Source organism: Propithecus coquereli, unplaced genomic scaffold, assembly GCF_000956105.1.
Source record: "Propithecus coquereli isolate 6110/MARCELLA unplaced genomic scaffold, Pcoq_1.0 Scaffold76, whole genome shotgun sequence".
Classification (NCBI taxonomy): domain Eukaryota; kingdom Metazoa; phylum Chordata; class Mammalia; order Primates; family Indriidae; genus Propithecus; species Propithecus coquereli.
In genome coordinates this window covers 7,768,446-7,781,788 of record NW_012153729.1, presented here as the reverse complement: position 1 = coordinate 7,781,788, position 13,343 = coordinate 7,768,446, and the positions used below count along the sequence as shown (strand labels likewise).

Sequence of the window (13,343 nt, the reverse complement as noted above, 5' to 3'; positions counted from 1 at the left end):
TTATAATTTGATCCTATTCTCTGTGGATAGACTTGTCCCTGGTTCATGTGATGGAAGTCAAGATGTCCATATTTTGTGGTGTTCTACAAATAGCACACAGCCTGCGGCTACCCTGTGGCTTGAGCTGGTCCAGAAGCCGCTGCTCACTGGGCCTCGGGCTATCTGTGCAGAGTCACTGGGCGTAGGTGACTCCTCGCTGTGGGCCAAGGAGTTGCAGTGGAGGGAACGGCTGGTAAGGGGATGATTGGAACAGGCTGCTTCCCCTGCTTGACACCCTCCTCTTGATCTTGAAGTAGGTTCTTAGCAGATGGTGGTCCAGATGCCAAGGGAGAACCAGGCTCCAAACAGAGCCTTCCAGCAGTTTCCAGTCCCATCCAGCCCAAGAAGGGAGGAGCCGACTGGTTGGGCCTCAAGGACGACAGCTTGGACCCACTTTGTCCCTCTCCTACCAGAGAGGCCCAAAGGGGAGGCTCGGTGCACTCCTCACCCTCCGCACCCCCTCCTGTGAGGCAGCACCCTGCCCCGGCTGGGCTGCCCTCCTCGGGGACAAAGCCACCAGCTGAGGGTGCAGGGTACCCTGCCAAAGCCAGCCAGGCTTCCAAGCCAGGAGCATCCGAGGAGAAAGAGGAGGACTGGCTGAGCCATGCCCTGTCTCAGAAGAAGTTCCAAGGCCTGGCCAGAGAGGAGTGCACTGAGGCCTCTGAGGGCCCAAGCGTGGTGGGACTAGCAGGCCATCCCCCTCTTGGCAGGTACGGGCTTGGGCTGCTATGTCTAGTGGAGGTGGGACTGGGTGGGGCTTTGAGGGCCCACCTTGCCTGCCTTGCCTGTTGCGGACTCGGTTGGCGACAGGCAGCATACTATAGGCACTGAGGCCTTCTCTGAGCTCCGCTTCTCTTCCTCTTGGGCACTGCAGGGAGAGCTTCTCGCTCCCTGGCTTGGCCCAGGTGCAGACACGAGGGGTCTGGGACGCTGTTGACACTCATGCCCTGACTGCCAAGGGGCAGGTGCTGACTTAATTGGGCAGGAGAAGAGTGAGGGTGCCCTGAGGTGCAGACACCCTGCCGGCAGCCCCTTGGGCTGGCAACCCCAGCGTCCAAACCGTTGGTGCTTCTGCCAGCCCCAGCTTAGGTGAATGTGGTGTGAGTTGAGATGTCCTTGTGCCCTTGGCGAGTGTTAGAGGAGACATAGTAGCGGAGAGGCAGTTCCCAGGGGAAGACACAGAATGGCAATCCCGTGGGGCAGGACGCTGAGTGACCTCTGAGGGCAGGAAGGCAAAAGGGGCTGGCAAGCCAGAGAGTCCAGAGGAAGTGAGATGCGCCCTGTGGCCAGAGCCCAGGGGAGGTGAACTGGCAACTTGTGACAGCCCAGGGACATCACGCAGTCCCAGGGTTGGTGTGAGGTCAGGAGGGCAGCCATTGACTTTGACCTGAAGCTGAGGGGAAAGCTGAGACCAAAACAGAGAAGACCCTGCCTCCTTGCCTACCCTGGGAGCCAAGGAGGAAGGTGGAAGTTATAGACAGGAGGGTGTCACCAAGGGCGACAGGACTTGGGAGGAGGTCGCGCAGACTTCAGTTGAAAGCTGAGCCGAGCTCAGTGGGCCAAAACAAGACTCTGAACTTGAGCTTAACTCCAGTGTACATAACATGGCCACTGTCAGTCCTTGGACAGCATCCGTTCACTGTGGACCCTGGGGTGGGAAGAGGAAGGGAACCCTACACATCCAGGAGCCCAGGCTTGGGAGGAGAACCCCCCGAGATGCAATGGTGGGAGCAGGAAGAGGGTTGGCCAGGGGCTTCACGCTTGGAGCTCGTCCTGGTGCCATCTGCATCCCACCTCACGTGGGCCTTCTGTCACTCCCCTTTTTGATGTCACCTTTGCTCAGCCGGCCAGCTGCCAGCACTCGAGGGCTTGAGCAAGCAGCCACTGGAGGGACCTCAGGAACAACAGTGCGAGAAATACCTCCTGCCAGGCCCAACGTCTCGAGGTATGTCCGCAGCCGAGCTGAGCGTGAGTGAGGCGCAGTGGGCAGCGCGAGTCTAGAGATGGATGACAGGCCACTGTGGGGCTCCCGAGTGCTTAACTATGGTGTTGGACGCTGGGGCAGGCCTGCTGATGGAAGGGCTTTCTGAGGCGGGGTCCCCACCTCCCTCACCAGCCACCAGCACAGCCGAGACACCCTCCCTCTTAGTCAGCTGCCCCCCACCCACCGTGTCCCACACAGAAGGCTGTTCACGTTGGCCCCCCTCCCCGTGTCCTGTCCTCAGGTCCTCGGTGACTTGGAATCAGACCACCTTGGCCCTCCCCGCGGGTGTCCCAAAGACGGGAACGGCCCCTGGAGACCTCTCCAGCACCGGTGTGTTTTCTGCTTTGTTCGGGGGCTCCACCCTGGGCGGGAGGAGGTGCTTTGAGCTGCTTTTGTGGCCCCTCCTAGACACGCACAGTCCCAGACCTCTGGGCCTCCTGCTTGTCTCTCTGCTATTGATTTTTCAGAGCCTGCCATTTGTGTCCCAAGCTCCCAGGAACCCACAGGCCTTCCTGTGCCTGGCCAGGCAGGGAGGATGGATGAACAGGTATAGCTCTTGGGCCCGGGGAGCCATTCTCCCGTGCTCAGAGGCAACATCAGCACTGTGACCTGACAACTGCCAGGAAAGACGCGTCCAGCATATCACATGTGACGTCAGCCTGTGCACGCTGGCCCCCATCCCCGTGTCCCCCAGCGCTTTCCTGAACTTTTAGCCTTGCTCCTCCAGGCAGAGTTAGATGTTGATTTGGCAGCCTCTGTGGGGAATTCGAGGTGGCAGCCAGGTCGGGGGCTGGGAGTGCTCCAATCGGAAAGCAGGGCTGCAGGTCCCATCGTTCTCTCTGGCCAGCCTCCTCATCCCTGCCATCCTCCCACGTGCCTCTGTCTTGGTTTCCCAGGTGTGGCAGTCACCTCTGGCACCTGGGCCTGGGAGGTGTGGCCCCCAGGAGCACATCACAGGAAGACTGGGGGGAGGGGGCAGCTCGCAGGATCCAGATTAGTGTCAGCACGTGAGCTCCAGACCTGACAGATAGGGCCGGTGTCAGAGCTCTTGCAGCTGAGACTCTGCTGGGACATGGCTATTTGTCTCAGAAGCTGGAGACCACACTGGGGAGGACATCGGAGGGAGGGAGGGCAGTCCATGTTCCTGACCAGACCTGAAGGGGGAGGTGCCATGCGGCCTGCTCAGCTGCAGTGACCGTGACTCTCCAAGGCCTCATCCTTGGCCATGTAGTGTGACGGCCTTGTCCCCTGTCTGCAGCCACAGATCAGGTGCAGGGCCCAGGAAGTCCAGTGAGCAGAGGACCAAGAGGTAGCTGAGCTCAGTTGGGTCCCTATCCCCTTCCTGACCTGGAACACCTCTTCCTCTCCTGCAGTCCCTGCTCCCAGAGTCGCTGGCGCGGAGCCTGCTGCCAGGCACAGAGTACCAGAAGCAGCTCCTGGCAGCACAGGTGCAGCTTCAGAGCGGCACCACCCGGCTCCAGGCTGAGCTACTGCAGAGCCAGGCACAGCTGGCCGAGCTGGAGACCCAGGTGAGGGGCAGAGGGGCACCGGGCAGGAGGGGCAGGGTTGCTGTGGGAGGGCATCCCTGAGAATGGTCAGAAGCTTCCCCAGAAGGAGGAGGAACGATAGGCACACAGCAGCGTGGAGCAGAGACCCCCATGCCAGCCGGCACCTCCCTCCACGCCAGCGTCCTGCCACGTCCTAGGTGCGGAAGCTGGAGCTGGAGCGGGCCCAGCACAAGCTGCTGCTGGAGAGTTTGCAGCAGAGACACCAGGCGGACCTGGAGCTCGTCGACAGCACACACAGGTACCTGGCACCTGCCCGGGCTTCCCGGGGCTCATGTCTTGCCCCAGCTCTGCCTTGGATCTCCACACTGACCCCAAAGGCCTTTTTAGGTGGTGGCCCTCTGCCTTCTGAGCCCCACAGCTGAGCGTTCTCTTGGCAGAAGCCGTGTCAAGGTGCTGGAAACATCGTACCAGCAGCGGGAGGAGCGACTCCGGAGAGAGAACGAGGAGCTGTCAGCTCGCTACCTGTCGCACTGCCAGGAGGCTGAGCAGGCCCGCGCCGAGCTCACAGCCCAGCACCAGCGGCGCTTGGCAGCTGCTGAGCAGGAGAAGGAACAGGAGATAGAGCGGCTCCGGGAGCTGCAGCGGTGAGGGCCCGGGATGGGCGGGTGGGGAGCATGCCTGCCGGGACTGGCCAGAGGACAGGGATCCCTGTGAGCTCCTGAGCTGGAGCTCAGCGGCCTTTGACCAGGAGCCTGAGCCCGTCCCTTCCAGCCCACTGAGGTGAGGACTAGGGACACGTTGCCCCCAGAGATGGGATGCCACCTGTTTTTACGGAGGCAGAGGGGTACTCACAGGGCCTGGAGGGTCACTGGCCGTTGGGGCAGGCGTGGCAGCGGCGAGCACCGAGGGCCTGACTAAGCGCTGGTTAATCCACGCGCCTGCTACCAGGTAGAGGCTGGTGACTGGATCTGCCCTGGGAAAGGGGTGCTGTTTTGCTTCCCACGTTGATGCGGTCGTCTCTCTAGACAAGAACGAGACCAGAAAAAGGTATCTGAGGGAGTCGAAGGTCAGTGAGGGCAGAGCAGGTCTTTTAAGCTGTTCAGATGGGCAGACACAGAGCGTTATGCACACAGCTCTTTCCTCTACGCAAAGTGTCCTTTGCTGAATAACGGGAGGAATCGCCTCCTCAGAAAGCGTGCATAGAGCACTGAGGCACCAAGACAGGAGCTGGGGAGACTGAGGTAGTGCCCTGTCAGCAGGGACCGCTCAGAGGCACACCCTCCAGCGGTGAGGAGTGGCCACAGTGTTCGCTGCACCGCCCGAGCGGTCCTGCTCAGAGTTGCCCGGGCCGTCCCCACCTCTGCCCCTCAGGGCGTCCATCCTGGACATGCGCAAGGACCACGAGGAGCAGCTGCAGCGGCTGAAGCTGCTGAAGGACCGAGAGATCGATGCGGTCACCAGTGCCACCTCCCACACACGGTACGTGAACCACCCAGGCCCTGTCCACCCGAGGGCCAGGGCTGGGGATCCCCGGGACAGCGTGACCCGGTCGCCCTCCAGGTCCCTGAATGGCATCATTGACCAGATGGAGAAGTTCTCCAGCAAGCTGAACGAGCTGTCCTCTCGTGTGGAGGCCTCACACCTCACCACCTCCCAGGAGCGGGAGCTGGGGACCCGGCAGCGAGACGAGCAGCTGCGAGGTACCTCCCCATCTCAGTCACCTGGGCCCCTTGGCGGGAAGATGGGTGGGCTGTGAGTGCCCTGTGGGCTGCCCCCAGCACTGCAGGAGCAGCTGGGCCGGCAGCAGCGGGACATGGAGGAGGAGCGGAGCCGGCTCCAGGAGGTCATCGGGAAGATGGAGGCGCGGCTAAACGAGCAGAGCCGGGTGCTGGAGCAGGTGAGGCCGTGCTCCTGCCTCAGGGCCCCTCCCAGGACACCTGCACGTGTGGCTGCAGTTTTCTGACCTCACCTCCTCAGCCGGTCGCTCCCTGAGGCTCACCTCCCCTCTGAATTTCCCTCCTGCCTTTCCTGCCTCTGTGTTCCCTGCCCCAGCCTGGACCTCAGCACTGCCCCCCTGAGCACACAGGGGCCACCTGCCCGGGCCCCCCACCTGCACCCTCCCTGCTCTCTGCCACCACAGGCCCCACCACCACCCATCCCAGGGCCACCCTCCACAGTCTACCCCCACCTCCAAACCATCAGTTGTGCTTCCCACTTCCCTTCCAGACACTCAGATCTGTCATATCAGCTGATGCCAGTGACTGGGACAGACACTCTTACCCACTAAACATCATTCCCTCCTCCTCAGCTAGAACAGACACATTGGAACTCCCTATGTATTTTCCATATATAAGAGCAAGCTTTATTTAAAAAATAAGGCTGGGCTCCTGCCTGTAATCCTAGCACTTTGGGAGGCCAAGGTGGGAGGATCAATGGAGGCCAGGAGTTCAAGACTAGCCTGGGCAATGTAGCAAGACCCCATCTCTAAAAATTATAATATTTTCTTTTATACTAGGTTGTAACATAATACATTTTATTGAAAAAAGTAAGATACAGGAAACAATAAAGAAGAAAATAAAAGTTGCCTCCTAGCCAGAGACATCCACTGATCACATAATCTGTACCCTGTAGACATATCAACATAGATATAGGTGCTTTTATGTCATGAACTATATTTGTTCACTCTGTCAGTTGGTAACTGTGTTAAGCACCTGCCTAGGCCAGGAACAGTTAAGCTGTCACCTCACGCTGGTGATTCAGGGGGCAAGAACCTTGCTGTTCTTTGGCTCTCCTGAGCCATTAGCCTTGGTGCAGTTGGCTGGGCTGGCAGCCATTGGGTCCTTCTCTCAGGCAGAATGGCAGGGGCTAGGCCCTAACAGTCCTTCCCAGGTGCCCTTCATTTTGTGCCTCTTTAGGCAGGAGGCGTCTGTGGCATAGCACAGGAGGTGCAGGTGGGTTTGCCCAGCTCCTCAGGGAGCGGCCAGGCCTGGTCCTCGGGGTGGGGAGCACACTCAGCCTGGCCCGGGCCCTGCAGGAACGCTGGCGAGTGCATGCCGAGCAGGCCAAGATGGAGTCCATGCAGCACGCCCTTGAGGAGCAAAGGAAGGTCATGGCCCAGCAGATGGCCATGGAGAGGGCCGAGCTGGATCGGGCCAAGGTGAGTGCAGCCACCGCGTTCAGCCTGCTGACACGGCCGTTGTGTCCGGGGACACTCACACGGTGCCCTCGCCCGCCATGTCCCAGAGTGCCTTGCTGGAAGACCAGAAGTCCGTCATGCACAAGTGTGGGGAGGAGCGCCGGCGCCTGGCAGCCGAGTGGGCCGAGTTCTTCGCACAGCAGCAGCTGAGTAAGGAGCGGGCTGAGCGCCAGGTGGAGCGGGCACTGCAGGTGGACACCCAGCGGGAGAGCACTCTCGTCAGCCTGGCCAAGGTAAGGCCCAGAGCCTCCATCTGGATATAGGAGTTAAAACAGCATCTGTGCCATCAGCTTCCTCGTATTTCCCCAGGCACTTTATGCACATTTTCCCATCCGTCCTCATCATACTCCCATGACTGAGATCATTTAGAAATGAGGAGACTGAGGTTCAGAGAAGTTGCGTCTGCCGTGTCATGTGGCTTGCGTGGGCAGCTCCCTGGCTTGGCCCCAGGCCTCTCTGGCCCGTCCCGGAAGCCCCTTGCTCTACCACCCTCTCCCTGGGGCAGGGAGGTCAGAGGGGGCCTCGGAATCCTGTGCGGAGCATAGCCAGGCTCCTGAAAGGAGAATGCAGCGGGGCCCTGCCGTCTGCAGGAGAAGGCCGAGCTCAAGATCCGGGCCAGCGAGCTCCAGGCCAAGGAGGAGCAGCTGGCGGCCGAGAGGGAGGCCCTGGAGCGGGAGCGGCAGGAGCTGCGACTGGAGAAGGAGAGGGTCAGCGTCGCTGCCCTGCGCGTCAGGCTCCACTCGGAGGAGGTGGAGAGCATGAGCAAGGTGCAGCCTGGGCATGGGGCACATGGGCGCGGCTCCAGCCACCCCTGCCAGCCCTGACCCAGACGGCCTCCTGCAGGTGGCCTCAGAGAAGTACGAGGAAGGGGAACGCGCCTTGCGCCAGGCCCAGCAGGTGCAGGCGGAGCAGCAGGCCCGGCTGCAGGCGGTGCAGCAGCAGCAGGAGCGGCTGCGGCAACAGGAACAGCACATGCACCAGGCAAGGCTCCTCCCGGCTCCCCAGCTCCAGCTGCCCCAGGCCCCCCAGCCTCTCGCCCTCACAGCTGAGTCCTTCTCTCTGGGGGGATGGGCACAGGAGCACCTGAGTCTAGCCCAACAGAGGCTGCAGCTGGACCGTGCACGACAGGACCTGCCCTCCAGCCTCACGGGGCTGCTCCCCAAGGCCCCGGGCCTGGCAGCCTCCAGCCTGAGTGGTGAGTGGCTCCAGAAGGGACTGTGCCTCAGCTGGTCCCCTTGGCAGCAGCAAGGCCAACAGCACGCAGGATATCCTCCAACCACTCAAGTTAGAGGGCAAGCTGAATTTTAAAGTTATCTCGTTATTTCTGTTTTACACAAGTAATTCATGTTAATTTTAGAGAAATAAATCAGAAATAGAGGTGGGGAAACAACTTTTTAAAATATCGGCCGGGCATGGTGGTTCACGCCTATAATCTCAGCACTTTGGGAGGCCAAGATGGGAGATCACTTGAGGCCAGGAGTTCAAGACCAGCCTGGGCAACATAGTGTGACACCCTCTCTATAAAATATAGAAAAATTAGCCAGGTGTGGTGGTAACGCACCTGTAGTCTCAGCTACATGGGAGAATCACCTAAGCCCAGACAGCTGAGGTTGCAGCGAGCTGTGATGGCACACCACTGCACTCCAGCCTGGGCCACAGAGTAAGGCCCCATTTCTTTAACAAAACAAAACAAAACAAAAACGCTCGATGCCACTTCCTAGTTTAAAGAGAACTACTTTTTTTTTTTTTTTTTTTGAGACAGGGTCTCACTCTGTTGCCCGGGATAAGAGTGCAGTGGCATCATCATAGCTCACTGCAATCTCACACTCCTGGGCTCAAGCAATCCTCCTGCCTCAGCCTCCCAAGTAGCTGGGACTACAGTCACCACCACCACAGCCAGCTGGTTTTTCTATTTTTGGTAGAGACAGGATCTCGCTTTTGCTTAGGCTGTCTTGAGCTTCTGACCTCAAGCGATCCTTCTACCTTGGCCTCCCAGAGTGCTAGGATTACAGGGTTGAGCCACCACGCCCAGCCCCAAGAGAACCACTTTTTAACATTTTGGTGCATAATGTTCCACACTGGTATATATGTTTTTAAAAACAAAATTGGGATTGTATCATGTTGTTTTAGAACTTGACTTTTTTTACTGAGTAATACACATGTGGAACATGTTTTCTTCTCAGTAACTGAGTACTTGAGCAATTCTCAATCGGCACGATGTTCCATGATGAGGCTGTTCCATACCGAGGGATTCATTGTCACAGCACCTCAGTGGAAAATCTCTCTACATACATCCTTGCACCTTTGCCTGATTATTTCCCTTGGATAAATTCCTAGAAACAGACCTGCCAGATAAGCATCCACGAGCCTCCCGCAGAGGCTTCTGAGTTGGTGCCATTTGCCCAGGGTCCACCCACCGGAGTGGGCGAGCAGGCCTGGGGAACAAGGCACATCTACCCGGTTTCCCACCAACGCTTTGGTCCCTGACTTCCTCCTTGGCCTTTGCAGCCCTCATGATGACTCCTACCGCTTCTCAGTGCAGCCAGCCACTGGCCAGCCCGGGCCCAGGACCCTCTAACCTCTACGCCAAACTGGTGCTGCTGAAGCACACGGCCGAGCAGGTGAGTGTCTCCGGGACTCGGAGGTCCTCATGTTCACGTGGGTGACAAGCAGCGAGGCAGGAAGAAGCTGACCCCAGCTCACGGAGGAGACTAAGGCAGATTGCTCAGTGAGACTTGTCCTCTAGGCCAGGTTCTGTACAGAGCAATTTGCATATATCATCTCAGGTCAACCTCATGGTCCATCTCATTCCTCGCTCTATAGTAATAATGACAACCGTTATCACTTAAGGAGCATTTCCTGTATGCCAGGCTGGATGCTAAGGGCTTCACCAGCCCTAGGAGGTAGGAAATGTTATTATCTCCACTATACAGATAAGGAAACTGAGGCTTAGAAACATGAAGTCACAGCTGGGCGCGGTGGCTCACACCTAAAATCCCAGCACTTTGGGAGGCCAAAGTGGAAGGATCACTTGAGACCAGGAGTTCAAGACCAGCCTGAGGCTAGGCGAGGTGGCTCACACCTATAATCCTAGCATTCTGGAAGGCTGAGCTGTAAGGATTGCTTGAGGTCAGGAGTTCAAGACCAGCCTGAGCAAGATCGAGACCCTGTCTCTGCCAAAACTAGAAAAAATTAGCCAGGCGCGATGACAAACACCTGTAGTCCCAGCTACTCAGGCGGCTGAGGCAGGAGGATCGCTTGAGCCCAGGAGTTTGAGGTTGTGGTGAGCTGTGATGGCGCCACTACACTCTAGCCAGGCCGACAGAGTGAGACTCTGTCTCAAAAAGAAAAGAAAAGAAGCATGAAGTCCTGTGCTCATAAGTGCTCCAGCAAACAAGTGGCCTCACCAGGATTGAGACTATGCCCAGGCTCTTTCACAGCCTGTGCTGTCTCCCAGAGCCAAGCAGGATCAGAGGGATGTGATGTGGGGGCTCCCCAAGTGAGGGCTGGCTCGGCTAGGATCCAGGGCTGCACCTCTCTCTCAGCTCACAGAAGCATGGCTGCTGATCCAAATCTGCCTTGCAGGACCGAGACTTCTTGGAGAATGAGCATTTCTTCCTGGAGACCCTGAAGAAAGCATCCTACAATGTGACATTCCATTGAGCCTGAGAAGGGTCTCAGCTTTCTCAACAGAGGACTCTGACCCTGACTCTCTGGCACCACTGCTGGCTACCAGCTCCATGGAGGTGGTGCCCAGGGCCTGATTACAGCTCTTTTGTGGACAGGGTGCAAGTGTGTCCTTTCTAAGTGCCACAGCCATGCCTCTGGGGCTCTGAGATGCCAAAACTGTCACACCACGGCTCTGGCTCTCCCCCACAGCCATGCTGCTGAGATCTGAGGGTCTCAGTTCCAACTGGTCTCTGAGGGACACCCCCACCAGCCCCCTGCAGACAGATGGTTGAGGGATCTTTTTGCCTGGGCCTCTTTGGAGGAAGGGGCTTCTCTCAAGGGATGCCACAAGCAGCCTTCCTCGATCCCTGCCTGACGGGTCCCCTCCCTACTGGAGACCTGGAGAAGGGTCTCCTGGCCTCCAGAGAGGGAAGAAGGGTGGCTGCAGGGAGGGCGACCAGCCAGATGCTACCTCACAGTTTGATGAGCTTCTGGAACTCAGCCAGCCCATCTTCTTGGGTGTGCAGGAAGCCCCTGCCCCATTCCCAGCGCTGCCCTTAAGACCAACTAGACCAACTAGCATGGACACTGGCCTCCTGCCTCCTCTTCCTCCATCATCTAGGTGCCCCACCAGTGGCACGGGAGGGAGCTCTGGACGAGGGGGGTGTGGGAGGGACAAGGAGAGAAGGCTCCCCTGTGCTATTCACCTGCCCAAAGCTACAGCCCAGTGGAAGTGAAGAAGGACAGAGTGAGAGCCTCCCTCAGAGGGGAGGGCGCTGGTGCTAGGGAGACGCACAAGCTGCACTCCCAGCTGCTGCCACCCGCCTGTGCCTCTGCCCGCTCTGCCTCTGCTGCCCTCCACCTGCGGGGGCTGCCCAGGCCGCCGGAGGGTGCCTGCAGAATGGCAGGAGGATTGGGACTCGTCCTCAGCAGGCCCAAGGACAACTAATAAAATCACTATTACTTCTAAAGCAGCTTTTATCAGGGAGCAGTTTCTCACCTTCCATTGGAGAGGAAACCATCTGGGAAGGCAGAGGAGGAAAATGCTAAGTGGGGTATAAGGTGCACAGTTTGTGTCTCTGCTCAGAACAGCTTTCAGAGGGATCTTACTTACCAGCAACTTACAGCTTGGTTTTAGACCCACTAAATTGCTATGTTCTTTTTTTTAATCCTATGACTTTATTTTTTTTTTTTTAAGAGACAGGGTCATGGCCGGGCGTGATGGCTCACACCTGTAATCCCAGCACTCTGGGAGGCCAAGGTGGGAGGATCGCTTGAGCTCAGGAGTTAGAGATTGCTGTAAGCTAGGCTGATGCCACGGCACTCTAGCCTGGGCAGCAGAGCAAGACTCTGTCTCAAAGAAAAAAAAGAGAGTCTTGTTCTGTCTCCCAGGCCAGAGTGCCATGGCATGATCATAGCTCACGGCAACCTCAAGCTCCTGGGCTCAAGTGATGCTCTTGCTCAGCCTCCCAAAGCGCTGGGATTAAGGCATCAGCCACCGTGCCCAGCCGAATTGCTATATTCTTAATGACTATTCTTAGAACTTGCCATGGCTCATCAGTGTTTGTACATATTTCTTAGAAAAGGTTTGCTCTGCATCTCTGTTATTTGCTGGAAAACAAGTCCCAAAGAGCAGGCAGATATTCCGATAAAAAACCAGTTTACAAAACTGGTCAGAACTGGGCGTGCTGGTGTGCGCCTGTAGTCTCAGCTACTCAGGAGGCTGAGGCAGGATAACTTGAGGTGTTCGAGGCCAGAAAAAAGAAAGTGTTTAGGACCAGGCTCCTCTGGCCATGTGCCCCTCCCCTCCAGAATCCATAATCTGACAGTGCCTGATTGCGGAGCACAGCCAGGAGAAGGGTATTAATTTTTTTTCTTTTTTTTTTTTGAGACAGAGTCTCACTGTGTTGCCCTGGCTAGAGTGAGTGCCGTGGCGTCAGCCTAGCTCACAGCAACCTCACACTCCTGGGCTCAAGCAATCCTTCTGCCTCAGCCCCGAGTAGCTGGGATTACAGGCATGCGCCACCATGCCTGGCTAATTTTTTCTATATATTTTTAGTTGTCCAGATAATTTCTTTCTATTTTTAGTAGAGATGGGGTCTCGCTCTTGCTCAGGCTCGTCTTGAACTCCTGACCTTGAGCGATCCACCTGCCTCGGCCTCCCAGAGTGCTAGGATTACAGGCGTGAGCCACCGCGCCCGGCCGGGAAGGGTATTGTCTCGGCCCGGATTGCAGAACGGGGGATGGACACAGAAAGAAACACACAGACATACACGCAAGACGTACAAGACTGCAGTGGGGATTCCACCAGTCGCTTTATTCTTACACTTTTCTCTGTCCGGCAGCTACTTCCTGGCACGTGACTACCTTGGGCGCCCTGAGGAAAATACATTCCACACGATTGCTTAAGGGAAGCAAATGTTTGCATCTTAACTTCTTCATCTCATTACCGTATGCAGGACAATGAGATGCCTTGGCTTGTTTGCAAGACCCCAGGCGCTTGGTTATCTGTCATAAAGCTATCTGTCATGAGGAATAATTCTGTTTGTCCAACAGGCCGGGCCTGGGCCTATTGACCTCTGGCGCCAAGGAGAGCACACCCAGTTTCGCTGACTCTGGGCTTAAGCCAATTTTTGCCCAGGGACGGTCCCTACACACACCCAGTTTCGCTGACTCTGGGCTTAAGCCAATTTTTGCCCAGGGACGGTCCCTGCACACACCTAGTTTCGCTGAGCTGACTCTGGGCTTAAGCCAATTTTGCCCAGGGCCGGTCCCTACAGGTATTAATTAACATCCCTACTTCAAAGATGAAGGCACTGAGGCTTAGGGAGATTGAACAACTTGTCCACAGTGACAGCGAATAGCAGAGCCTGGTTTTGAGTTCTGCTCCGACATTCCCCAAGCCCAGGCTCTCAGCCACATCACTTTCCCAAAGGAGCACGCTACA

General features: G+C 57.3%; 1 protein-coding gene across 1 annotated transcript in view; it reads left to right on the top strand.

The window, feature by feature from the left end:
* FBF1 (Fas (TNFRSF6) binding factor 1) overlaps positions 1–11,307 on the top strand; it is a 22,691-nt gene extending 11,384 nt beyond the window's left edge. Inside the window, exons 13-29 of the mRNA XM_012662215.1 lie at positions 297–749; positions 1,883–1,984; positions 2,265–2,353; positions 2,491–2,570; positions 3,397–3,552; positions 3,729–3,829; positions 3,969–4,175; positions 4,903–5,010; positions 5,092–5,231; positions 5,310–5,428; positions 6,566–6,688; positions 6,775–6,960; positions 7,318–7,494; positions 7,571–7,708; positions 7,805–7,922; positions 9,236–9,348; positions 10,313–11,307. Of these exons, the coding sequence (XP_012517669.1) occupies positions 297–749; positions 1,883–1,984; positions 2,265–2,353; positions 2,491–2,570; positions 3,397–3,552; positions 3,729–3,829; positions 3,969–4,175; positions 4,903–5,010; positions 5,092–5,231; positions 5,310–5,428; positions 6,566–6,688; positions 6,775–6,960; positions 7,318–7,494; positions 7,571–7,708; positions 7,805–7,922; positions 9,236–9,348; positions 10,313–10,390 (2,488 nt within the window). The 3' untranslated portion in view covers positions 10,391–11,307. The remainder of the gene's footprint in view (positions 1–296; positions 750–1,882; positions 1,985–2,264; positions 2,354–2,490; positions 2,571–3,396; positions 3,553–3,728; positions 3,830–3,968; positions 4,176–4,902; positions 5,011–5,091; positions 5,232–5,309; positions 5,429–6,565; positions 6,689–6,774; positions 6,961–7,317; positions 7,495–7,570; positions 7,709–7,804; positions 7,923–9,235; positions 9,349–10,312) is intronic.
* Positions 11,308–13,343: the final 2,036 nt, after the last annotated feature.